At 47.5% G+C, this 25791-nt stretch overlaps 1 protein-coding gene and 1 long non-coding RNA gene across 2 annotated transcripts; one reads left to right on the top strand and one right to left on the bottom strand.

Moving 5' to 3' along the window:
- Window positions 1-11393: 11393 nt before the first annotated feature.
- LOC145542165 (uncharacterized) lies at window positions 11394-17631 on the bottom strand. Its single transcript, XR_014079632.1, has 2 exons — window positions 17514-17631; window positions 11394-17345 (listed from the first exon to the last, which is right to left on the bottom strand). It is a non-coding gene; the product is annotated as an uncharacterized LOC145542165 (long non-coding RNA).
- Window positions 17294-25732, top strand: TMEM97 (transmembrane protein 97). Its single transcript, XM_081580426.1, has 3 exons — window positions 17294-17914; window positions 23389-23533; window positions 24403-25732. The coding sequence occupies exons 1-3, from the start codon at window positions 17651-17653 to the stop codon at window positions 24660-24662; spliced, it is 669 nt and encodes a 222-aa protein (XP_081436552.1). The 5' UTR covers window positions 17294-17650; the 3' UTR covers window positions 24663-25732.
- Window positions 25733-25791: the final 59 nt, after the last annotated feature.

Here is a 25791-nt window from a genome sequence, read left to right as displayed (position 1 = left end):
TCTGAAACACAACTCTTTTTTTCTCTTAGGGGCCACAACTCTCCCTTATAAGCTCCTTCCTTTATCCTAACATGTTGTGTTCTCTGGGCTAGGGATCAATCCTGGGTTTTCATCCTAAAGTCAAAGGTTCTTGACTTGGTTACTTGGTAGACTCACCTGGAGAACTTTAAGAAATTTCATGGCTGCACCCCAGAATCTCTGGAGGCAAGGTCAGGCGTCAGTTTGTTGTGGTTTGGTTTTGTTTGTTTAAGTCCTTCCAGTGTGCAGCCAAAATCCATTGCTGGACACACACTCCTTATGACCTCATCTACCCTCCTGCCTTCGTTGACTATAAGAGAATGACCCCAAATCTTACCTCTATACCCAGATTCTTCTACTAGGTAGCTACTAGAAATTTCTCCTTGGGTATCTTACAGGTCCTCACCCATGTCAAAAATGAAATTAAGGGACTTCCCTAGAGGTCCAATGGCTAAGATTCCATGCTCCCAATGCAGGGGGCCCTGGTTCAATCCCTGGTGAGGTCATATATCCCACATGCCACAAGTAAGACCCAGTGAAGCCAAATAAGTCATTTTTTTTAAATGAAATTAATTAACGTTTCTTCCCCCATCATTCTTATTGCCCCATTAGCTCTTTTTTTCCACTTCCTCGACAAGCAAAATAGTTGAGGCTTAACCAGCTAGGGCCATCCTAAGCACTTCATGAGGAATTGTGGAAGGGAAACAACTTGCTTGGGGGCAAGGAGGGCAGAGTCATGCCCTGAATCGGCCTATTCACATTAAGATGGGACCAGTGCCAGGGTAGTGCTCCTGACAGCACAGCACCAGGCTTTTCTTTTTTGGCAGGTGAGATGGAAGCAAATGACTCCAGTCACAGTGCTCTGTCTGCTCCCTACCCCTCAACCCTGGGCTTCACCATCCACCCACTTACATAAGCCCCAAATCAGAGTCCTCCTCACTCCCATCTCAGCTCCAGAATCCATGCACATTTGGCATTCCATTCTTTGATATACTTCTATCTCAATGTTTTAAATGACACACCATTAAGGAAAAAATAGTAAAAAATTTCCAGTGAATAAGTTAAATGCTGTTCAATCTTGTTTTCCATTTTGGGACCAGGGCTGAATTGAAGATACTGATACTACTCACTGATTTAACATCCAGTTTTTTGTCTCTCAGGTTTAAAATATTTTGAGAATCAAACACCTAAGTGATAACATTTTCTTGTGACCTTTGCCAGTGAGTGAACAATGCCCAGATACTTGGAAAGAAGTGGTAAATTACATTTTCAGGTTGCTGTTGGTAGAATGTTTAACACACAGATCTTTTTGCTAAGAGGTCTGTTTATCTTAGGCAGCCAACTTCAACAGATTCAAACAGTGGTCAGCCTCCTGCTGTCTCAGGGAAATACTCAAAGATCTCTAAGTAATAAGAATGGGTTTATTTTTACTTATGTCTTGATAATACTCATTTTCACAGCTCTTCATCTCCACAGCCAACTATTTTTATCTATTTCTTAATTATAGCAATTATACCATTTTTTTTTAATGAGCAGCTTTACCTTAGAGTTTTTGAGAATACTTATCCTTGAGAAGAAAAATCTTAATAAAGACAAAATTGTGATTTCTTAAAAATTATATTGTGGGGGCTTCCCTGGTGACATAGTGGTGAAGAATCTGACTGCTACTGCAGGAGACACAGGTTTTGCTCCCTGGTCCAGGAGGATCCCACATGCCCCAGAGCAGCTAAGCCCATGCGTCACAACTACTGAAGCCTGTGCGCCTAGAACCCGTGCTCCACAACAGGAGAAGCAACAGCAATGAGAAGCCTGCCCACCACAACTAGAGAGTAGCTTCCACTTGCCTCCTGTCCTGTGCCTTGCCCTGTCCTGTCCACTGGACTGGTGTGGAAGGTTGTTCCACATGAACACAGAACTAAAGCTTTTAACTGGAGCCACTTCCTTATTATGAAAACAAACAATGAATAACTTGAATTTATTACCTCTTATCTATATTTTTATCCTTTGTCAATGACTTTTCCATGAAGAAAAATAAGGTAGAACCAACTAACCAAATTTCCCCCAGATAAGCCATTGCTCGTATGTGTAGTAGTAGTACAGGATTTCTAAATCATTTTTCACTTTATTACACGTATTTTAAAGGCAAGATATTCAAACCACATTTTAAAAAACTAACCGTTTTTTTCCATCCACTAGAAACACTGAAAAAAATCAAGAGGTACTTAGCTATACAAGCTTCCTCACTTTTGCCAGATTCAGATGTGGCCCTGCCTAGTCATTTGTGAACCTTTTTTCATTCTATACTATTTACCAAAACTCATCGCTCAATTATTTTTACCAACAATGGTCTTAAAAGTTAACATCTCCTATACATCATCATAGCTTTCCTGCTGGCTCAGATGGTAAAGAATCCACCTGCAATCCAGGAGACCTGGGTTTGATCCCTGGGTTGGCAAGATCCCCTGCAGGAGGGCATGGTAACCCACTCCAGTATTCTTGCCTGGAGAATCTCCATGGACAGAGGAGCCTGGTGGACCACAGTCCATGGGGTGGCAAACAGTTGGACATGACTGAGCGGCTAAATACAGCATACATCATCATACAGATTGCAAATAAAGACCAGTAGAATGACCAAATCATTAATACCCATGCTTTTTTATCTATCAAGAATCAGGTTAAGCTGAGTTTTGCAACTGGTTGTGTTCAGACCTTTTTAAGTGCAGCAAAAATATTTGAACTTTTATTTCAAGCAATATAGATGATTAGATATTTATAAACAAACTATACAGAAAACATGTGGAGGTTCCTTAAGAAACTACAAATAGTTACCATATGATTTGGCAATCCCATTCCTGGGCATACATCCAGAAAAGACAAAAGCTCTAATTCACACAGATACAAGCACCCCAGTGTTCACAGCAGCACTATTTACAATCGCCAAGACATGGAAGCAACCTAAGTATCCATCAACAGATGAATGGATAAAGAGGACGTGGTACATTATACAATGGAATATTACTCAGTCATAAGTGAAATACCATTTGCAGCAACATGGATGGACCTACAGATTAGCATACAGTGAAATAAGAGAAAAATATGGTGTCACTTATATGTAGAATCTAACAAAAAGTACAAATGTACTTATTTACAAAACATGCACCGACAGAAAACAAACTTATGGTAAGGAGAACGGGGGGGAGGGATAAATTGGGAGTGGGAGTGTGGGATTAATAGATGTATATTACCATATACAAAATAAATAGATTTACTGTATTGCACAGGAACTATATTCAATGTGTTCTAATAAACCATATATATGGATGCATGTATATAACTGAATCACTGTGCTGTACACCTGATACTGACACTATATTATAAATCAGCTATACATCACCAATAATAAAAAATTACATACATACCCAGGATTTCTTGATGATTATAACAAACATTAAATAAATAGCTGAGCTTACAGAAAAAAGGGATTCTTTAAGGACCTAAAAGATCCCTGGAGCCACTACTTCCCTAAGGCCTTTTGCCAACTGGGTAAAAATAACAGCTAACACTAATAGTTAATGTTTATTGACTAATTACTATATGCCAAACCCTGCTCCAAGTACTTTACAACAACCCTGTAACGTGGATACTATTAGCTCCATATGTCAGAGAAAGACTGAGGCACAAAGAAGTCAAAATCTTGGCTAATAACAGCTACAAGGAAGATAGGATATGTGGCCTTGAGCAAGATACGGAATTAAAACAGGCAGCTCCCACATGTAGTTGAGACGTTAGCAGGGCTATACCTTCAGTAAAAGCTCTGTCGGGGGAAAAAAAATCCTACCTTCCACAGTGAAATGTGTCTGTTACAGCCTCAGCTTCCGATGGGGAAAAAGTCCTCCACAGAAATTTAAACCACAAATGTGCCCTTATGTGTCATCAGATTTCATATTTATGCTTCCATCAAGGCTTAGGAAACTCAAATCAAGATATTAACTTAAAACACCCTCAGTTGGTAGTGTCCTGGAGTGTCTGGCAAAAGCAAACACAGATGCTCTTCTGAGGGAAGTGCATCCTTAACTGTGGCTCCAGAGATTCTGGTAGACAGAGCCCACCCAAACAGGAACTCACAACCCAAATTACAAAGCACAGGGAAATAAGTCACTACACATAAGAGCTTCCCTGGTGGCTCAGCTGGTGAAGAATCCACCTCCAATGCGGGTTCAATCCCTGGGCTGGGAAGATTCCCTGAAGGAAGACATGGCAACCGACTCCAGTATTCTTGCCTGGAGAATCCCCTTGGACAGAGGAGCCTGGTGGGCTACATCCATGGGGTGGCAAAGAGTCAGACACAACTGAGCTAAGTGCAGCATGACTAAGCACATACATAAGAGACAATTACAAACCAAGTACTTCAGATACTGGAAGTATTGGATGCAGAATACAAACTGATTATGCTTAAAGAATATTTAGAGGGTTTTCCTGGTGACTCGGTGGTAAAGAATCTACATGCCAATGCAGGGATACAGGTTTGATCCCTGATCTGGGAAGACCCTACATGCTGCAGAGCAACTAAGCCTGTATACCACAAATACTGGGGCTGTGCTCTAGAGCTGGGGAGCCGCAACTACTGAAGCCCGTGTCCTAGAGCCCGTGCTCCACAGCAAGGGAAGCCACCATGATTAGAAGCCCGCACACTGAGAGTAGCCTCCACCTGCCACAACCAGAGAAAAGCTCATCCAGCAATGAAGACCCAGTACAGCCAAAATTAAATTAAAAAAAAAAAGTCCTAGTGAAGTGGATGAACCCAGAGCCTATTATACAGTGACATAAATCAGAAATAGAAAAACAAAGATCATATATTAACGCATATAGGCAGAATCTAGAAAGAAGGTACTGATGAACCTATTGGCAGGGCAGCAATGGAGATGCAGACACAGAGAACAGACTTATGGACACAGTGGGGGAAGGATGAATTGAGAGAATAGTGTGGAAACATATACATCACCATATGTAAAATAGATAGCCAGTGGGAATTTGCTACATGACACAGGGAGCTCAAATCAGGTGCTCTGTGACAACCTAGAGGGGTGGGATTGGGTGGGGAGGTGGGAGGGAGGTTCAAGAGGGAGGGGACATATGTATACCTATGACTGATTCATGCTGATGTATGGCAGAAATAAACACAATATTGTAAAGCAATTATCCTCCAATTAAAAATCAATAATTTTTTTTTTAAATGAAGGTATCCAAAAGCCAGTCAAGTACTAAAATCACTGAAATATCACCAGGCAAATCTGAAAGGAAATCAACTCACACAAATGAAAAATAAAGTCACTGAAAGTAAAAATAAACAGCAGATTGAACACAAAGAAAAACTAAAACTTGTGAAAACTTACCCAGTATACACTGCCTCATATACAGCAGAAATAACAAAAGTGCACAGAAAATAATAAAAGACATTGACACTTGAGGGGTAGAGTGTAAAAGGTCTATATAAAATTGGAGCTCCAAAGGTAAAAGGATACAAGAGGGGCAATATTAAGTAATAGCTGAAACGGTCTTACATTTGATCATAGTTAGGAATCACTGAATTTAGGAAGCACAACAAATCATAAGCAGGATAGACAGTTCACGGCAGCTTTATTGACAACAGCCAAGATACAGAAGCCACTAAAGTGTCCATCAGTTGGCAAACCAGGCAAAGCAAGGAGACTGGCCAAAGGAAACCTAAAAGAAGTGCCCCATAAAAGTGACACAAACCACCATGGGGACGCCCATGGGTCTATCCATACGTGCTCTTTTTCCTCCTAATAAACACTTTGGTCCACTACTTTCCATCTCTATATGGAAATTCATTTCTACACAGCTCACTGGCCACTGGTCCCTAGTGGTCTAGTAGCTAGGATTCTGTGCTCTCACTGCCATGGCCGGACTTCAATCTCTGCCCGAGAACCAAAATCTTGCTTCAAGCTGAGACCATCTGAGATCAGTCTTAGCCTTGAGCACACAAGCATGTGCTGAGCCTGGTGAGCCTCCCTCCTAGCAAGTCCGTTCCTTCCCTCCACATCTAGTAGGTGGAAGAACCACTTCTCTTTGCCATTCTGGGGTTTCGCAGGCTGAGCCCCTGTCTACACCCCTACTCCCTGACAACAGCACCCAGAACAAGCTGTTTGCCCTGCTGCCTGAGTGCCCCTAGATGTTCTCAGCAAAGAACTCGGGTTTTCTGGCAGCATCTGCACCCACACCGAGAGCCTTCCCTGACCTCATGCCGCCCCCTGCCGGCCGCCTTCCGCGTGCCGACCCCAGACCCCAGGTGTCAGACCGACTTCCTGTCCATCTGTAAGGGTCGGTAGTCTCTGCCCGTGGCGTGAGCGGAGGGCACACCTACAGCCACAACACTGGCTCCGTGGACAGCTGACTCCTCACGGGGCTGGACCACTTGCTCTCCTCCCCCCACACCTGTCACACGGTCATGACAAGGTGACACTGGCAGCCGGGCGTCCAGTCAGGAGGGAGCCCAGAGGCCAGCACCGGGCGCCAAATCCAATGTGCCTTTCCGCCGGCCGTGGATACACAGGATGTTAGGACTTTGTGTCTAGAAAATAATCCGAGCCTGCCAGAAGCTGAACCCCACGTGCGGGGTGAGAGCTCCCTCTGGACACGGGCTCAGAAGCTTGTGCACAGGTGCTGGCCACACCAGAGCTTCCTGCCCGCTCCCTCCAGGCCTCTCTGGTGGCCATGGCTGGACCAGCACTCCATGGGCTTCCCCCCAAGAGCCTGAGGAACCAACCCTGGCAGGCCCTGGTGACAAAAGTTGTCACTCCACCAACGCCCGTCAGTACCCCCTTCCCAGTGACCAGGAGAAGGAAGGCCGGCGAAGTTTGAGGCCCAGCATTAGCGAAGTTCGACCCACCCCCACCATGGGACCCCCTCAAGCCTGCTCACTCAGGCCCACCAGCTGCACCTCCTGGTGCCCAAGTACCCCCTGCAAGGACCCACATTCCTGGTGTGGACGTCCACCTACACAAGCTGCCCCGTCATGTCCTCTTCCCACGTGGGACGCCCCCTCCACCCCCGTCCTCCCTGACAATAGCCTGGACCTTACACATCCTGGGGAGGAAGGAGGTGGCCAGCCCGTCCTACCTGCCCCCCGGGGGGGTCCAGACACAGGGCTCAGGGGCTGCTGGGCCTTGGGGTCCAGACGATTCCGAGGTGGGATGAACCTGCCACTGCCCACTGGGGCTTCCCCACCTCCGATTCAGAAAACAGGAGGACCCGCCAAACCGAGCCCGTCCCTGGGCTCCTCTGCAAAGCTGCTTCGATTCCCTGATTCCCTCTCCTGACCCTGCAGATCCCCACAAGACCTGTGAGATCCCCGCAAGACCTCCTCTACCCTGTTCTGAGCAACTCACTAGTCAATCCACGCTGCCATCACCCCTCGAACAGACCGGGAAGGTGCAGCTCCAACAAGGCAAGTAATCCATTCAGAAGCACAGACATGGAGCCACAGAGCAAGGTCTGCACCCCCTGACCCCCCCACCAGGGCCCACTCCCCGCAGGTTCCACGTCCCTGCTCTGAGGGGACGAGCTCACAGAGCCTCCTCTTAGGGGGATTAGCTTTGCAAAACCTCCTCCTCAGCGGGACTCATGTTACAAGACCTTCTTTTAACAGGATTTGTCTTACAATCCTGTTTTGGGGGTCACCTGGGAGGTTTATCACCCCGAAGGGGGTTCAGCCTCATGTCACCAGGGAGGCTTTCTTGGGTCATGCTCACCACTGCTCGTTCACTCCCAGCTCAGACCTAAGGAGACCCCTCAGGCCCTGAGCCCCGTGGCTCTGCCTGAGTGCCCACTCCCCTCCTGCCTGGTCCCTCCCTCCAGTGTCCCCTGCAGGAACTCTTACCCATCTAGGGCAGGCTGTCCCCTCTGTCCCAGGCGGGGAGCTCCCCAGTGTCAGTGGAAAAAATAAGAGGTAGTCGTGGGGCCTCCCTCACGCAGCTTAACAGCCAGCACGCACCTGCTGACCTCGTCGCTCTCGCCCAGGCCCAGGCGGGGGTTCAGGGACTTGCAACCTCCCCTCGTTTCGTCTCACCCCAGTGGCGTCCATGGGGTAGTTGCTAGGCAGCTCCGTGCCAGCTGCAAAGAGAAGATGCTAGCTCACACACTCTTCCCAGGGCGTGGGGTTCTCTTGGGCAGTCACCTCCAGGATTTTGGAGCTCACCTGGGCAGGCACCCAGCAGCCCATGCAGCTCACGTGGGCAGGCACATTCAAGAGCATAGGACTCACCTGGGCAGTCCATGGGGCTCCCCTGGGAAGACTCCTCCCAGGGCACGGGCCCACCTGGGCAGGCACACCAGCAGGGCTGGGCACACAGGAACCCCATGCAGAGCCTTGGTTGCAGAGCACCCCCCACCACACTTGTGGGTCAGAGCTGACCCTGAACAAACAGCAGCCCCTGGGCACGTCAGTGACCCTGGCTGGCCTCCCTCCACTGGCTCTTCCAGAGGCTTCCACTGCACCCAGGCATCAGGCCTCGTCTCTGGCCACCACCCCTCCTCGCCCTGACTCCTAGATCCTGGGAAGGCAACCAGCAGCCCACGGGGCTCTCATGGGTAGCCTCCTCCAGGGCACAGGGTCCATCTGGGCAGGCACCTCAACAGAGCTCAGTACAGAGCCCTCACGGCAGAGGACCCCAGCCCACCTATTGGTCAGAACTGACCATGAGCACCTCAGAGCAGGATTTCAACTAACAAACAGCAGCTCCTGGACAGGTCTGTGACCCTGGGCTTCACTCTGTGAGACCTCTCTCCATTGGGTCTTCCAGAGGCTTCCAAAGCACCCAGCGTACCAGGCCCCTGCCTCCACCCGCTACCTCTCCTCTCCCTGACACTCAGATTCCTCTCAGGAGGAGAGGGTCTTCTTGAAATTGTCTCGCACTCACGGGCCAGGTAAAATGATTAGAAAACAAGCCAGAGCTGCAGTCCCATATCCATCCTGACCCTGAGGATCTACACCTGTTCCTCGGACCTGGCTGGCGTAGCAAGCCCCATTTCTCTGCAACTATGAGCTGGTGGCTCAGTCTTAAAGAAGCCACCTGCAATGCAGGAGAACGAGGTTTGACCCCTGGGTTGGGAAGATCCCCTGGAGAAGGGAATAGTAACCCACTCCAGTATTCTTGCCTGGAGAATCCCATGGACAGAGGAGACTGGTGGGCTACAATTCATTTGTAGTTTCTTAAGGAACCTCCACACTGTTTTCCATATGGCTTATTTTTTTTTTTAATATCTAATTACCTAAATCGCCTGTCTACATAGGACCTCAATCATCTCCTAAAATGAGAGGACCATTTCATACATAGTGGGTTGAATGGTGGCCCCAAAAGATGTGTCCCCTAGAGTGTGTGAAGGGACGTTACTTGAAAAAAGGGTCTTTGCAGAATGAGTGACGGATCTGAGATGAGGTCATTCCGGGTCAGGGTGGAGGAAAGGTCTTGGAAACACACCAGTGGCAGCATGCACGCAGAGCTGAAGGCCGCAGGGGATGGTCCTGGTCTGGGTGTTTCCATTCACCTGTCTGAGCTAATCCTCCTTTCGTGGCTCCCACTGACTTTTTTCTTGCTTCCTCACTTCTGCCTGGAGAGAACTGACAACAGCAGGTGACAGCTCCTCTTCGTTAGCAGGTGTCAGTCCAGCAACTCCTGCAGGAAATCCAGAGGAGGCCCGCTCAGACCGGGCCACACCCTCGGCCATGGCCCCTCCTCCCACCCGCCAGCCCCGCTCCGCCCACCCGCGGTAGCGGGCAGCACAGGGGGCGTGGCCTGAGGAGCACCTGCAGGTGCTCTTGCAGCCAGCCTACTGTGTGTTAGCCCGCTCAGTCGTGTCCCACTCCGTGCGACCCCATGGACTGCAGCCCGCCAGGCTCCTCCGTCCATGCGATTTCCCAGGCAAGAATACGGGAGTGAATTGCCATTTCCCTCTCCAGGGGATCTTCCAGACCCAGGGATTGACCCTGGGCCTCCCTTATTGCAGGCAGACTCTACCGCCTGAGCCACCAGACCTCGATCCAGTACACCCGGGAAGGGCTGACCGGCTGAGTCAGACTGCCCAGGTTGGCCAATTCTCGCCCATCAGGGGCTCTGGAAAAGTGAAAGTGGCTCAGTCGTGTGGGACTCTGCGACTCCATGGACTGTAGCCTACCAGGGAGGCCCTACAAATCCTGCCTTTCCTTTGTTAAATTTATTTCCAGTAATTTTGATGGAATTGTTTTGTTTTCAGATTTTTCACTGCTAATATATAAATTACAACGGATTTTTGTATATTATTAATTATCCTAAAATCTGGATGAACTCATTAATTAGTCATAATAGTTTCTACACGTATTCCACTTAGGATCTTATAATAAAGTTTAATGTCCTCTGGAAAAACACTGCTATCAAATTTTTATATGAAGTTTTCATGTTTTTCTTGAGGCTGCTGCTGCTGCTAAGTCACTTCAGTCGTGTCTGACTCTATGCAACCCCATAGACAGCAGCCCACCAGGCTCCCCCGTCCCTGGGATTCTCCAGGCAAGAACACTGGAGTGGGTTGCCATTTCCTTCTCCAATGCATGAAAGTGAAAAGTGAAAGTGAAGTCGCTCAGTCGTGTCCGACCCTTAGTGACCCCATGGACTGCAGCCTACCAGTCTCCTCCGTCCATGGGATTTTCCAGGCAAGAGTACTGGAGTGGGGTGCCATTGCCTTCTCTGTTTCTTGAGGGAAAATAATGAATTTCATTACTCCTGAGGCAATAAAGAAAAGTTTTCAGTTCTGTTTTTTTTTTTTTTATTGATGATGCCATTTAATAAAGAAAACTCTTATTGGGGGGCAGTTAGTCTTGGCCATCTGTGTCCTGCCAAAAACTTCTGAAAAAATGTCAAATCTACTGAAAAGCAGAGGAAGCAGAGGTGGTCCAGTGGCTAAGACACCAGGCTCCCAGGGCAAGTGGCCTGGGTTCCATCCCCGGTCAGAGAACTAGATTCCATGTGCTACAACCAAGACCTGGTGCAGCCAAGTAAAGGAAGGAAGGAAATATGTGTAAATAAAAAAGCAGAAAGGGTATAGTAAAAATCCATACATGCTTCATCTAGGCTCATCAGTTTTAACCCCTTGCCACATTTGCTTTATTAATCTATATTCAAATATATATACACACACATTTATATTTACTTTTTGCTAAAACATAAAACTTCACTCCTAATATCTCCTAATAACATAATTACAATTATCATACTTAAGAAATTTAAGTATTACTAATTTAAAAATTAGTATATTACCTAATCTACAAGACATAACTCAAATTTCTCCAGCTGTCCCCCAAATTTTAAATTTTCATTTTTAGCTTTTATTTTTCCAATTCAGAATCTAGCCAGGATGTCTTGGCACTTGCTTCTCATGTCTTCTTAGCATCCTTTAATATAGGAGCGTCCTTCTGCCTTTTCTTTCATGGCATTTGGCATTTATGAAGGTGCAAGGCCAATTATTATATAGAATGTCCCCTACAAAGATTTGGATTTTTATGACTGTTTCCTCATGATCAGATTTAGGTTAAACATTTCTGGAAAGATTTATTAGAGATGATGTGGTATACTCCCTATTCCATCAAACCTGGAGATGCAAATGTTTGTCCCACTTTTGATGATACTAAATTTGATAACTTGATCAAGGTTGTGGTCAGCAGACTGCTCTGTGGTGAAGGTACCTTTTCTCTTTGTAATTAAGTGATCTATGGAGAGAGATGCTGAGACCACATCTTGTTTCTCAGTAAATTCCATCCAGTTCCATCTATTGATGATCTCTGCCCCAATTATTTATTACGTTAGTGATCAGATAATAGTGATTTCCTAATTCTATCCTTCCTTTTACACTATGCTTGCTTAATCTTTTGAGTCACGTCCAACTCTTTGTGACCCGATGGACTGTAGCCCGCCAGTCTCCTCTGTCCATGGGATTTCCCAGGCAAGAATACTACAGTGGGTTGCCATTTCCTTCTCCACTTCTACACTATAGATTCAGACATATAGTGAAGGATTCATCAGAATTTCTGAGAACGTGGACATACCTTCCATAAAGATTCTGAAAATGCCCCTAACGGAGCGGTGGTAAAGACTGCTCATGGACCCTGAACTCTCCTCTTCCTCCTTCTCTGGCACAAGGCCAGACTATATCCCCAGGTCCCTGGTGGTAAGATGTGGGCACCTGTCTAAATCCTCTCCGATGGTATGTGATGGGAAGAGCCGTGTACACTTCCAGGCCTTAGGGTGTGTGTACACTAGGCCTTAGTGTGACCCATGCACTCACTCCCTGATGCTTCCTTTCCTCTCACTCACTAGAACCCACAGCTACCTGGCCTTGACTACAAAGGTGGCAATGCCTTAGAGCAGGAGTCAGTAAACTACAACAGCCACAAGTCAAATCAGGCCAGTGCCTGGTTTCGTAAATCAAGTTTTACTGGAACACAGCCAGGCTCACTCATGTACTCGTTGCCTATAGCTGTTCCCATACAACAAATGGCGGAGTTGAGTAGCTGAGACAGAGATGAGTCCACAGACACTAAAATACTGTCTGCTCTGTTTATAGCAAACATTTGCCAACCATTGCTCTAATGTATACAGCAGGCACTCCATAAGTGAGAACTATTAACTTTCATTAAATGGGCCCCACTACTTCCACCAGCAAATGTACTTGAGACACATCTATCTTGACAAAAGCTTGACATACTTCCAGCCCTTTCCTTTGTTAACTACTAAAATTCCAAAAATACATGATCTAGTGACAAACTCTAATATCTTGCTTCCAGCCTCCCCCGCCCCAACTCCCACCACATCAGTCCACCTTGCACATGGGGGCCAGAGGAATCCTCCTGGAACACTACTGTAATCCCACCTACCTCTCTCCCTGCTGCCTTGATAAATCAAAAGACACTACGCTTATCTTGCCAGCCCCAGTAACCTGACACTCTCTCCCCCAAATCAAACTTAACCCTAGTCCTACCTGAGAGCCAGGGCTGGGACCAGGTGAGGTGAGTGAGACACCTCGGGCACATAATTTGGATGGGCATCCAAAGTCAGTCACCGGAACAGATAATATTTTAATGCAGTTTTTTAAAAAAAAAAATCAACATGAATGCAAAAAGAGTTACCAACAGCAAAAGATCCAAATTTTAAACAAGTCTTTCAGAATTAACCCCCACCTGTTCTGCAGGTTCACAGTTTCTTTGACATGAAAAGGAGGTAATCACTCAAGTCAGGGGGCCAGCTGCCCTCTGCTCATGTAAAACCCACCAATCTGCAGAGATCCTTCTGAATCTCACCCCCTAACCCCATAACCCAGCCTCCTTGCTCTGCCTCCAGCACTGACAGAATCTTAGCTCTTGCTAATGAATACATAATGTTTTAGTTTTGAGGTGTGGAGCCCCCTGCTGACTCTAGAGCCAGGTCTAATCGCTTTCCATTAGCAGCAGAACCTCTTGACATTTGCTATGTCTACATCTTGCCATCGGTCAGCTGCTCTTACACCCAGTGATGGATCCCTTCACAATTACACTGGGTGACCATCTCTGTCTCCGTGGGCAGAGGAGCCTCACTGTCACATGTAGTTCACTCAACAATGACCTCGGCTTCGTTTTAGTAAAATAAAGATGCTAGTGGCACAGTCTTGGTGGTCCAGGAACCCAGACTCTAGCAGGAAAGGTGCAGACAGGTACTCAGATTGGTGAAAACAATCAGTGAAAAGAACGAACATGTCAGAGGCAGTGCCGCAGAGGCTCAGAGACAGCAGCGACCCCCACGCAGAGGCAGTCAGGGCAGGGGGCCATTGGGCCTTAAAACAACTAGGGATGGAGGCTGGGTGGGGGTGAGGAGGGTGGGAGCATTTTAAGGAGAGAGAAGAGTGAAACAAAAGCAGAGCAGAGAGTGTCAACTACAAATTGGCACTTGCCATCTACTTCTAAGATTAAATCACGTGCTGCTATAGCTGATTTTCAACACCCATGAAAAGGAGTCCAGGGTGGATAACAGAAAGGAGGCACTCTGTGCTGGGGAAGAAAAACTGGCAGGACAGGTCTTCAGATAAGATATTGCCAGGAGTCAACTTTATGAGCCCAATTCTTGCATCTCCTCCTCATATCTAGAAGAGCACTAAAATCCTTCGTGGTGACGACTGTTCCTTGTGACTAGCAAAAGCTTCACAAAACTAGAAGTAAGTTTCTGGAAAAATAGGTGTTTCATTGCACATATTCCTCCTTCACCAAAGTCACATACAGACTGACCTGTCCCCCGTTGCCTCTTTCGAGCAGTTTCTCAGGAGCTATCCGAGGTGCTGTCTCCCAGGCTGCAGTCCTCATTTTGCATTTTCCAATAAAACTTAACTCACAGCTCTCACACTGCGCATTTAAGTCGACAAGCAGAAAGGGCTTTGCATAGTTGCTGCTCATGAGGAAGGTGGAGGTTCTAGCTCGGACCTTCTCTAAGCACCTTCCGGCTGGAGTTATAAGGCTAGAATTCTTTTCCCACCACTGTGGGGGTCCATCGTCCAGCTAGCAGTGTTTGTCTTATCACAATACGAATAATTTCCAAAAAGTGCTAAACATCACCTCTTCTCACTCAGACCAGGGAAGCTGCTCAGAACTTTCTTTTTTTTAAGTCATTCTTTCACTCAACATTTGCTTTGGGTAAGAATCTGTTGATTAGCTGTGTCCTCCCCCATAGAAGGTAAACTTCTATGACTTCTCTGACCTGCCTCAAGCTTTGGTTCCCCCACTAAAGAATTTCAAGCTGAAGACAACAGCTGGACAGAGATTTTGCTAGATGCAGGGCCTTTCAAACGTGCCTGGCCTTGAAAATCTTTATCTACAGATAAGAAACTTGGCTGAGTGAGATGCTTTCAGAGGAACAGTCACTTTAACAGCTGTACACTTACCACGTTCCTTGGGCAAACCCCAGCTTAGCAAACCACCCCCCCCCAACCCCGCCACCAAGCAATTAGTCTGCATGGAGTACAGCTTAAAAGGCGTTAGCCATTCTCTCGGGTGGGGGGTGGGGGGTCTGTTGCCAGGCCCCCTCCTGAGTACAGCTGTGCAAGAGGGCTCCTCCTGCCCCCTAGAAGCCCCAGGAACGCCAGAACCTTGTGTTCTGATAATGTTTATCCCTTGTTCACCACCAAGGAGGAAACTGCCACTCCTCTCCTGTTGTGCACTCCCCTCCACCCAGCTCTGTTTCTCCTCCCCACTCTGCACCAGAGCCCAAACCCCTCTACTATGGTGCTCACAAAGCCCTCCACACCCTCAGCCCTCACCTCCTGCAGTAACTGACCCCTGGCTCCCCCGCCCCTGAGGTTTGGGCTCTCCCACAGCCCTCCCCGGCACAGGGTGTTCGCTTTCTCACACACCTCGAGCTCAGGGTCAGGAGGTGGGGTCACCAGTTTCCCTACTCCCCAAGGCCACATCCACACCATCTCCCCTCCGCTCTCGGAGGTTTAAGCTAGACCTCAGTCCATGATCACCTCCCTCTTGGCCACTCCCCTTACACGCCGAGCCTATGGCCATGGGCTCACAGTGGCCTCTGTGGTCGATCCATCCCAAGCTCTGGGCTCTCTGTCCGGTGATCTCCAAGTATCTTCCCCTCCACTCCATTTCAGCCAGGGTCCCAGAGGCAGAACCTCCTCCTGACACCCAGAACCCAGACATTGCATCCACTTGTTCTACTCGCCCACACTTCGGGCCCATTCGTCCAGTTTCTCCCACCACATTAGCAGTCATGCCTCTGCAAGGCCTCAAATCCGTTCACTTCTCCAGTTTCTCCCAGTCTACCAACCCCTTCTGGCCTTACATCACCCACTCCCTATCCTGTCTGAACTGCATGCTCCATCTCTTCAACCACTCTTGTTCAACTCCTTGACATCACGGCTGTCTGTCTTAACTCCCAGCCCAACAGTCTTTTTCTGCATAGACCTCACAACAAAGAAAAGCACACAGCCTGGGAGAAGCCCCCAGATCAATGGCCACACATCTCAGCTGGGTCCTCTGTGCTGACCACAGTTTCTCTGTCCTAGTGCTCCACCCTGGGGAGCACAGTGCACCTCTGACCTAACCCTGATCCATTCTGTCCAGCTCCTAGGCTGCCTTGAGCCACATTCCCTGCTTTCCTTCTCCTGTCCGGACAACCTCTCCCCTGACCCAGAAACTTCAAGCAGCATCTAGACACGTGAAAGTGCTCTGGTCTCTCTCCTCTGAAAAGGAGATAAATGAGCCTTCTCTTGAGCACGTCTCCCTCCACCTCCTGCCCTGGCTCTCTCCTCCAATTCATAATCATGTCTAACTCCCTACCTCCATTTCCCTACCTCCTTGCTCCTTGCCAGCCTGTCATCATCTGGCTCCTGCCTCCAACAACCACAGCTGCTTTCACAAGTCACAGTTGGGTACCACTTAGTGTTCTGACACAGCAGAACCCCCTCCTTCCCTGTGTTTCTGAGACATCACATTCCTGCTGTCTACCTATGTATCTCAGCCCCCTCCTCCCCTCACCCCTGAGGTCATCCAAGATCTCTCACAGGCCTTGTGCTCTCAAAATTTCCACGCCCAACAAACACGGATGTCTCACAAATCCACATCTTCAGACGTGTTCATCTAACTGCCTCCTGGACTTTTCCACTCAGATGCAGCAAAGACTGCTCAGTAACAACATGGCCAGAACCAAATTATCTTTCTCTTCGACTCACTTCTCCTCTATGTCCCTCTTCTCAGTGAATGGGTGCCCCACCAGTCGTGTTCCAGGGCAGACCCAGGTCCAGCATGTAATTAAAGATCAATATTTGCGTGGCCTGAAGACGAACCCTTGAGCCTCCTCATTCTCCACAGTAAATCACCAAGACCTGGCAATTGTACCTCCTCCTATATCACCGTGCTTCTTAACTGAGACTGGCTGCCTCCTACACCTCCTTCAGAAAGTTTCCGGTATCCTCAACTCCGGCTGGCCAGGGATCTTGCCCGCTGTTCCCACACCCGGGATTGCCGCCACGGCACGGACCACCATCACGCACTGTCCGGCCGGCCCTGGTGGGTGAGACCCCACTGCACTGGGCGTTCCATCCCCGTTAAGTCCAAAGCACAACGGAGCCGCCCAGCAAGCACTAAACGGATGGAATGAAGGAACGGAAGAGTAATAATGAGTGAAAGGGCCACGGAGGGCAAACGCCGCGAAGCCCAGCGCGCACGCGGTCGCGGCGAGAAAGGCCAGCGGGCAGCGCTGCGGGCAGGGCCTCTCTGGCTGTGCACGGCCTCTCTGGCTGTGCACGGCCTCTCTGGCTGTGCACGGCCTCTCTGGCTGTGCACGGCCTCTCTGGCTGTGCACGGCCTCTCTGGCTGTGCACGGCCTCTCTGGCTGTGCACGGCCTCTCTGGCTGTGCACGGCCTCTCTGGCTGTGCACGGCCTCTCTGGCTGTGCACGGCCTCTCTGGCTGTGCACGGCGGGCGCCCTGAGAAGCCCGGGGCGGCCGCCGAGAAGCCCCGCCCCCGCCTCACGCGGCACTCCTCGCAACCAATGGGAACTGCCCCCGGGCCGCCTCTGCGGACGCTCCCGGCCCGCGCGCGGCTTCTCAGCCAATGGGAGCAGCCGGCGTCTCCCTCGCGGCGGGGCGGGGCGGGGCGCGGGGGTCCCGGGACAGCTCAGGCGCGGCGCCTTCCAGACGTAGTGTTCCGGTGAGCGTCGTCTCGACTCCCGCTCAGCCCAACCGACGGACGATGGGGACTCTGGGCGCCCGGCGCGGCCTGGAGTGGTTGCTGGGCTTCTACTTCCTTTCCCACATCCCCATCACCCTGCTCATGGACCTGCAGGGGCTGCTGCCACGCGATCTCTACCCCGTCGAGGTGAGGGCCCCTTCGGTCCCGGTCGCTGAGGTTGGGGCCCCTCGTCGCAGCGGTTGCCCCGGCGTCCCCATCACGTCCCCTCCTCGGGCCTCGCCCACTCAGGGTTCCCTCCCACTTTCCTTGGGTCCCGCGGGCGCTCTTTACCTCGACATCTTGGGCTTTTCTTTGTTTCTCCCGGCGGCTTCTCCCAGGCTCCTGGGCCAAAACACCTTGCTCCCTTTAAACAGTTCTTCTCTCTCTTTTTTTATTAAGACTCCCATACCTCAGCTCTGGTCAGTTGTCCGTATTTGAGGGAAAGGATCTGGATGAATGGGGTTCCCAGGTTGGCTCAGTGGGTAAAGAATCCGCCTGCCAGTGCAAGAGATGCAGGAGACACGGGTTTGATCCCTGGGTCGGGAAGATCCCCTGGAGGGGGAAATGGCAATCCACTCCAGTATTCTCGCCTAGAAAATCCCGTGGACAGGGGAGCTGGTGGGCTACAGTTGATAGGGTCGCAAAGAGTCCCACGCGACTGAGCGCGCACACACACACACAGTGGATGAACCAGTGTCTAAATTACATGTCGAATTGGTTTTAAAGTTGTGTTTCCTGAGAGAACTTTAAAAATACCGACTAATCCCAAAGAAATAACACGCACATAGAATTAGACGCGTCTATAAGGACACTGGCAGAGAATGTCCTGATTTCAAGATTAGGATCCTGCAACTTCAAAATTTCTGAAGTAAATTAAGGATATCTTGCAAATAGGGCCTTTTTTAAAATTGTGTTTGAATAGGAATGATCATCTGAGTAGAAATACAGGCAAAGGCCCCATCTCCTGGTTGTTGTAAAACACTCTTTACACTAAACTTTGCTTTAAATGCTTTTGATTTTTTCAGATTTATTTTCATGTCTGGACCCTATAGCCTACTATCATGGAATTCCAGTCCTCAGTTCTACCCTTCTCCAATTTGTCAGCAGAACTATAGGCAAGGCTGACTTGTCCACCTAAAGATTTGATTTTGCCTCTGTTTCTCCTTAAATGCTTTTTCTCTGCAAAGCAGGGGTTCTTAACCTGAGGTCCATGAACCCCTCATGGGGTATGCAGAATTGTGTGTGCCCTGTGTTTTACATAGCTTCCATCAACTTTTTCAGGGGTCTGACCCTACCAAAAAGGTTAAGAGCCACTGCTCAACAATATACCCCCACTCCATAGTCTGGTTTGTTTCTAGCTCCAAGCATAACTAGGAAGATCTCTGACCTACCTTTGCCTGGGAAAAGTGTAGGTTGTGTGTGGCAAGAGCACTGGACTGAAGTCTGGGGATTTGGTTCTTGCAAGAACCTCTTGAGCACCTTGGGCAAGTCAGGGCTCTTCAACTGTTAAGAAAGAGAGTTGAGTTAAATCACAAGCTCAAACATATACAAGGTATATTAGTTTCCTCTTGATTCTGCAGCAAATTACAAAAATAAAGTGGCTTAAAACAACGCGAATTTGTTCTCTTTCAGTTTTGGAGGTCAGAAATTTGAAATGAGTCTTGCAGGCCTGATTCCTTCTGACAGTCCTGGTGGAAGATCTGTTCCTGGCCTCTTCCAGTTTCTGGTGGCTGCAGGTGTTCTTGGCTCGTGGCCACATCACATCAATCTCCGCTTCTGTCCTTACTTTGTTTTCTTTAGTTCAATCTCCCTCTGCCTGACGTTTATAAGAACACTTTTCATTACATTTAGGGCTCACCAGATAACCAGGATAGTCTTCCCATCTCATGATCCTTAGCTTAACCACATCCACAAAGTCACTTTTGCCAAATAGGGTTACATTCATGCATGCTAGTATGATTAAGATTATTCAGCCTACTGCATAGGCCCATAGGTACATCATCTTGGCCAGGCTGGTCAACAGAACTCAGGCAGGCTGCCCGTTTATGGTCTCAAGTGTTATGAGTCCCTTTACTCCTGGCCAGTTACGTTACTCCAGGTAGCCAGTTTTCTAGACCGAACAGCTGTTAGTTTCTCTCTCTCTCTTTTTTTAAGTTGGATGTGGACTGTTTTTGAAGTCTTTATTGAATTTGTTACAGTACTGCTTCTGTTGTATAGTTTTGGTTTTTTGGCCTTGAGGCATGTGAGGTCTTGGCTCCCTGACCAGGGTTCAAACCCACATCCCCTGTATTGAAAGGCGAGGTCTTAACCACTGGACTGTGCCAGGGAAATCCCTTCCTTATTTTTTCTGAATGTGCCATTCCCACAAGTCCTGGCTCACAAAATACAATTAAAATGTGTTCAAAATCATAAAGACCCCATTTAAACTTACCTATTTGATCTGGTAAAGTTTTCTCAGCTGTATTTTTTTAAGTTGACTTATTGTTGAAGGTCAAGAGCCAAAGCAGGCAGGATCTGACCAGAAACTCTGTGTGTGTCTATCTCTGATGTTATTTAAAGGCCTTAGCAATACCAGGTGGAGAAGGCAATGGCACCCCACTCCAGTACTCTTGCCTGGAAAATCCCATGGACGGAGGAGCCTGGTAGGCTGCAGTCCATGGGATCGCTAAAGAGTCGGACACGACTGAGCGGCTTCACTTTCACTTTTCCCTTTCATGCACTGGAGAAGGAAATGGCAACCCACTCCAGTGTTCTTGCCTGGAGAATCCCAGGGACGGCGGAGCCTGGTGGGCTGCTGTCTATGGGATCGCACAGAGTCGGACACGACTGAAGCGACTTAGCAGCAGCAGCAATACCAGGGTATCTCAGCTTTGAAGGCCTGTGTCTCTAATCACTCTTGTTGCTTTGGGGTGGGCAATGATGGATGTGTTGCTTCCATATGGGGAAAAAATAATAATAAAAGCCTTGAGTTATTTTCAGATTCTCCTTGAAAAAATGTCAAATTTTAACATCTGTTGTGTTTTTCCTCCCTAAAGAGAAGGAATTTTCTCCTAGAACTAAAAAGCTTGTAGAGATCACATAATGGTTAGGCTGAGATTCGCAAAGATCTTTCTTGGTTTGAACCAGATCAACTCTTGGAAAAAAACTGTGAAACAGTAAGAATTCAGTTTGGATTAGGACATGGAGAGGATGGGAAGCATTTTGTGATATCATTTGCATGTGGGTAGCACTGCTTCTATTAAAATAAGGAAAAACAGGTGAGCATCTAGGCCTGAAATCAGCCTGTGTGCTCATTCTAAGTTTAGAGGAGTGCAAGAGTGTTCAGTAGCAGCTCTGGTCTAGAAATCCACCTGCATAGGCCAGGTGAATATTTTAATGGATAACAATGGTAAGTTGAGTCAAGCGTGAGTCAGGTATAAATGGAAACAGTTTTATTACCTTTTTGGGAATAATCAATGACTAGTTGCCTACTGAGATTTTAGTAAGATTAAACTGAACTCCAAGTCCTTATTAATTATATTCAAGTAATGTTAGCATATTCTGTGTGCTAGCCATTGTTCTAGGACTACAAGTATTAACTCCTTTTATCTTACCAACAATGAGGTAGGTACTATAATTAGGTAACCAGCTTAGTGAGATTTAAGTGCTTTGATTTAAGGCATTCTACCCCCAGGTACCATGCTCTTCACTCTGCTTGGGGGTTAAGGGTGTTGACCCTCCAAACAGTTGAAAATCCACTTATAACTTATAGTCAGCCCTTGGTACTCAGGTTCCTCCCTATCCTCAGATTTAGCCAGCCACTGACTGACCGTGTAGTATTTACCATTGGAAAAAATCCGTGTATACGTGGACCTGCACAATTCAAACCCGTGTGGTTCGAGGGTCAACTGTATTTTAAATTTTGCTATTATCATTCTGAACCTCTTAGAAATTACAAATTTCTTGTACAAATCTGCTTGGATTTATGAAATAAGTAGATCTAAGAGAATGAATACAAATTTAATAGGTGAACTTCAAATGAATCAGAATGCCTTTTAAATTTTGTTGTAGATCTTTTAAAATAGGTCTGTCCCTCCAATTTTTTTTTAAGTAAATCTAGAAAGCAAAAGAGGATCTTAAATAACATTTAGTCCAAGTTGCTTGTTTTACAGATGAGAAAACAGAGCCCAGGAGAGGTGCAGGGATTTAACCTTGATGAATATTTTCTACCACATTACCATCCTGAAAAGTGCTTAGAAAGAAGCTAAGGATATTTCCATAAATTTAAGTTTCAAGTCAAATACAAATTCAAGATAACTTGGTCAATAAATTGGCTATCTAGCTGAGGCCCTTCTGTCATTAATTATACTAACAGTGTGTGTTCCTGGATATTTGCTTAAAGGTCACTCGCAGCAAAGAGGCCTCTTATTTCACAGTAGTGAGCCTTTAGATTAAAAATTAACAGGAAAAGTATCTTTGGATTTTCTGTTGTAAGCCAGATTCCTAGCTTGGAAGTTGTCTTATAATATCAAGGCGCCATCTCCAGGAGGTTGAATGTTGAATGTGACAGACCTTCGGTAGTCTTATCTGGGCAGAGCCCTAGGCTTTGCGCTAGGAGCACAAAAGGGGCAACCTCAGACTTCCCTGCTTGCTTCCTCCCCCTGCCTCCCGCCCCCGCTGTCAACATGGATCTGAATCTTGTGATTTGACAGCGTCATCACGAAGGTGGGGCCCATGCTAGCACTGAGACCACTCACAAAGCAATACAGTCTGTTCCTCTACAAATATCCTACTGATCTCCTAAAAAAAAAACCAAAAAAACTTTAGAACTAGGGGAGTTAAGAATGAAGAGGAATTTGAGATTTGGGGATTATTTAAATTGTCTAAAATTGCATCTTCACAGAGGTTAGATTTACCTTCCTTCCATTCACCCCCCTACCCCGCCAAAAAAAAAGACATTCATTTCTGTATTTGAGGAAATCTGGCCCTTGGAGCTTGCTGTGCAGTTGCTGTTTTGAAAAGACAAACGTCAGGATGGTTTTCACATCATTTCTTTATAAAGAAGGATACTGTTCGCCGATACATCCTGTTTGTGTGTTCAGCAAAGTAAGAGCCTACTAAGTACCACTCATTGTTGCTCTTGACAGTAGGCAACACACCTCGATGTGTGTTATCACAGACAAATGCTGGGCAGCACACAGGGGCTGGAAGAGCTGAGGAAAGCAGCTGGTAACATTTGAGTTAGAGCTTGTGTGTGTGTGAAGTCACTTCAGTCGTGTCTGACTCGTTGCAACCCCATGGACTGTAGCCCACCAGGCTCCTCTTAGTCTATGGAATTCTCCAGGCAAGAATACTGGAGTATGTTGCCATTTCCTACTCAGGGGATCTTCCTGACCCAGGGATTGAACCTGTGTCTCTTACATCTCTTGCATTGGCAGGTGGGTTCTTTACCACTAGCGGCACCTGGGAGAGCTTGTGAGTTTTCATTAAATGACCATCTAGGCTGCACCACTGAAGCCAGCTGAAAGTGCTGTCTGCTGCCCAGGGGGGCTGGGTGATGAGAGGCATGTCCGAAGGATTGGCGCTGTGGAAGCCTGTCCTGCCAGGTGGCTGTACTCACCGTGTCCCTCGTCTTTTCCCAGCTGAGAAACCTGCAGCAGTGGTATGTTGAGGAGTTCAGAGACCCTCTGCTCCAGAACCCCCCGGTATGGTTCAAGTCCTTCCTGTTCTGCGAGCTTGTGTTTCAGCTGCCTTTCTTTCCCATCGCAGCATATGCCTTCTTCAAAGGTGAGTAAATGGGGAAATCCTAGTTTTGCTCTGAGACCAGGTCTCAGAAATCTTTGGGGAAAATTCCAAGAAGACAGGAGTGGTCCCTGGAGGATGTGTGAGGGTGATACAGGAAGTGGTGGGAATGGTCAGGATCGATCTTGTTAAAGGGTATCAGTGCGGCTGCAGGACTGCCTCAGTCAACTGGAAATCTCACACACATGCCACCTGAGGCTACTTTACAGATTGAACTTGTTCTCTTTTATTGTTTTCCTAAGAATTTTTTGTTTTGGCTTTTTCTGCTTTGGGTAGTATCATACTGGTTTATAAGCAGTAGCAGCAAGTTATCCCTAAGTGGCCTGACTTCTCACTTAGAAATTCTTCTTCCAGTGTCCCCATATGACTACTGCTTTTAAAAAGAAGGTGGCCATATCAGTGTTCATTGTAAATAAACTTATACAGCTTGTTTTCCACTGGAGCCCCCAAATCCATCTCTTAGCAGAATCTGTTGATTCTTCTCATCCATATATACTTGCTTAGCAGAGAGATGCTGCTGGCAGAGCTGCCCTGCTCCCCACCTCCCTCCCCACCCACTGTATTTGAGACCAACTGAGTTTACCTTATAATGGCCATTTTACTGCCCTCGAGTTTTTCTGAATTCCGACTCCACCTTGTTCTTTGGAAGTCAGTGCTAGGGCTCCAGCTGTCACATGAGGTCTGCACGTTGGATGCTATTATATCAGATCCAGTTTTCCATTTGTTTCCACTTGGAAAAGAGGAAGAATGACTGAACTGAAGGGAGCCGGCAGAGACAGGGTGGAGGGTGTGGCGGGCTCCCCTGGAGCCGTGAGCAGATCTCACCCGGCTCTTTCTCTCCTCGCTGACCTCAGGAGGCTGCAAGTGGATCCGCACCCCTGCCATCATCTACTCAGTTCACACCATGACAACTCTGATTCCCATCCTCTCCACGTTGCTACTTGACGATTTCTCCAAAGCCAGTCATTTCAGAGGACAAGGACCTAAGACTTTCCAGGAACGACTATTCCTGATATCTGTCTATATCCCCTACTTTCTCATTCCTCTTATACTTCTGCTTTTCATGGTGCAGAACCCCTACTACAAGTCTGAGGAGAAAAGAAAGAAAAAATGAGAGAAATGCCCCCGGGTCCAGGGGAGAGTTGACCACTGGGCAGTTTCCTGTTGGACCCAGTACCAGGAACAGTGCTCAGAACCTATGTTTTCAGTAGTATCTGAACCACACCAGCAGCAACACACATGAGCAAGATCCTGGCAGGAGGCACACCAAACCCTCACCTTCCAAGGGTCTTGACATAAACAGACTGATCACCTGAGGATGGGCAGAGGGGTGTGGGCTAGGTGAGAGGAAGTGGTGCCAAAGGTCTCCTCAGTGTGTCCCCAGGTGCCACTGCAGGATTACTAAAAGCAGAACCAGACCAGAAATTAGATAAACTTCCAAGAAACATGGCCTGCTTAGCATGTTCGTGAGTCATTTGACTCACAGGATACATGTGACTAAAACTATGACTCATGAGTCTCTACAGAGTATCACTGATGAGCAAAATTCAGTTTGAAATTATACCTCTATAATATTCACTAAAAACTGTTTCCTTGCCCCTACCCCTAGGTAGGGGTGAAATATTCTGTAAGAGGTTATAAATTTAGTTTTCCTTTAAGATTCAACTTTGGCATGACTTTCAGTCAGAAATGGGTCAGACTGGAAGGTATATTGTTTCTGTGCTAAAACAGTCCATCCCAGGAGAAGAGAATTTTTAAAGTCTCTTTGTTCATTCTTTCTAAACCTCAGTCTTCCATTAGTTTTTACAGACCACATAAGTTCCTTTACTCTGAGGTCTGGGGTCTCAAGCCTGAGCTGGAGGAATGCTTCCTACTGGATAACTTCATCCTACCAAAGAGTTTCATAATTCTTTGTCCTGTACCCAGTTGGGGTGGGGGTAGGGGGCTGGCCATGACAGGTCCAGTGTGTGCATATAAGGTCTCTCTATTTGGTATCCTGCTAGCTTTAAGTTCATACTAGAGGCCGACTCAAAAAAGACTTGTGAATGCACATGAAAAATGGTAGATGCTGGTCCTGGTTAGTTCACCCCTTTTGCCTATTTTGCTTACAAGCCCTAATGGTCTGATTGTTGGAAATATTATCTGACTCATGTGTCTGGTCAAAATAAAGGTAGCTGCTGACCACTGCCTGGTTTGTTTTGTGGACTAAGGGCTAGAGAGTCCTGGGTTCTTACAATGGGTTA

The sequence above is a fragment of the Giraffa tippelskirchi genome, chromosome 3 (genome assembly GCF_054371585.1).
Source record: "Giraffa tippelskirchi isolate mGirTip1 chromosome 3, T2T-mGirTip1v1.2.pri, whole genome shotgun sequence".
Taxonomy (NCBI): Eukaryota; Metazoa; Chordata; class Mammalia; order Artiodactyla; family Giraffidae; genus Giraffa; species Giraffa tippelskirchi.
The sequence above is the reverse complement of the archived record's forward strand: the minus strand, read 5'-3'. Positions and strand labels throughout refer to the sequence as shown.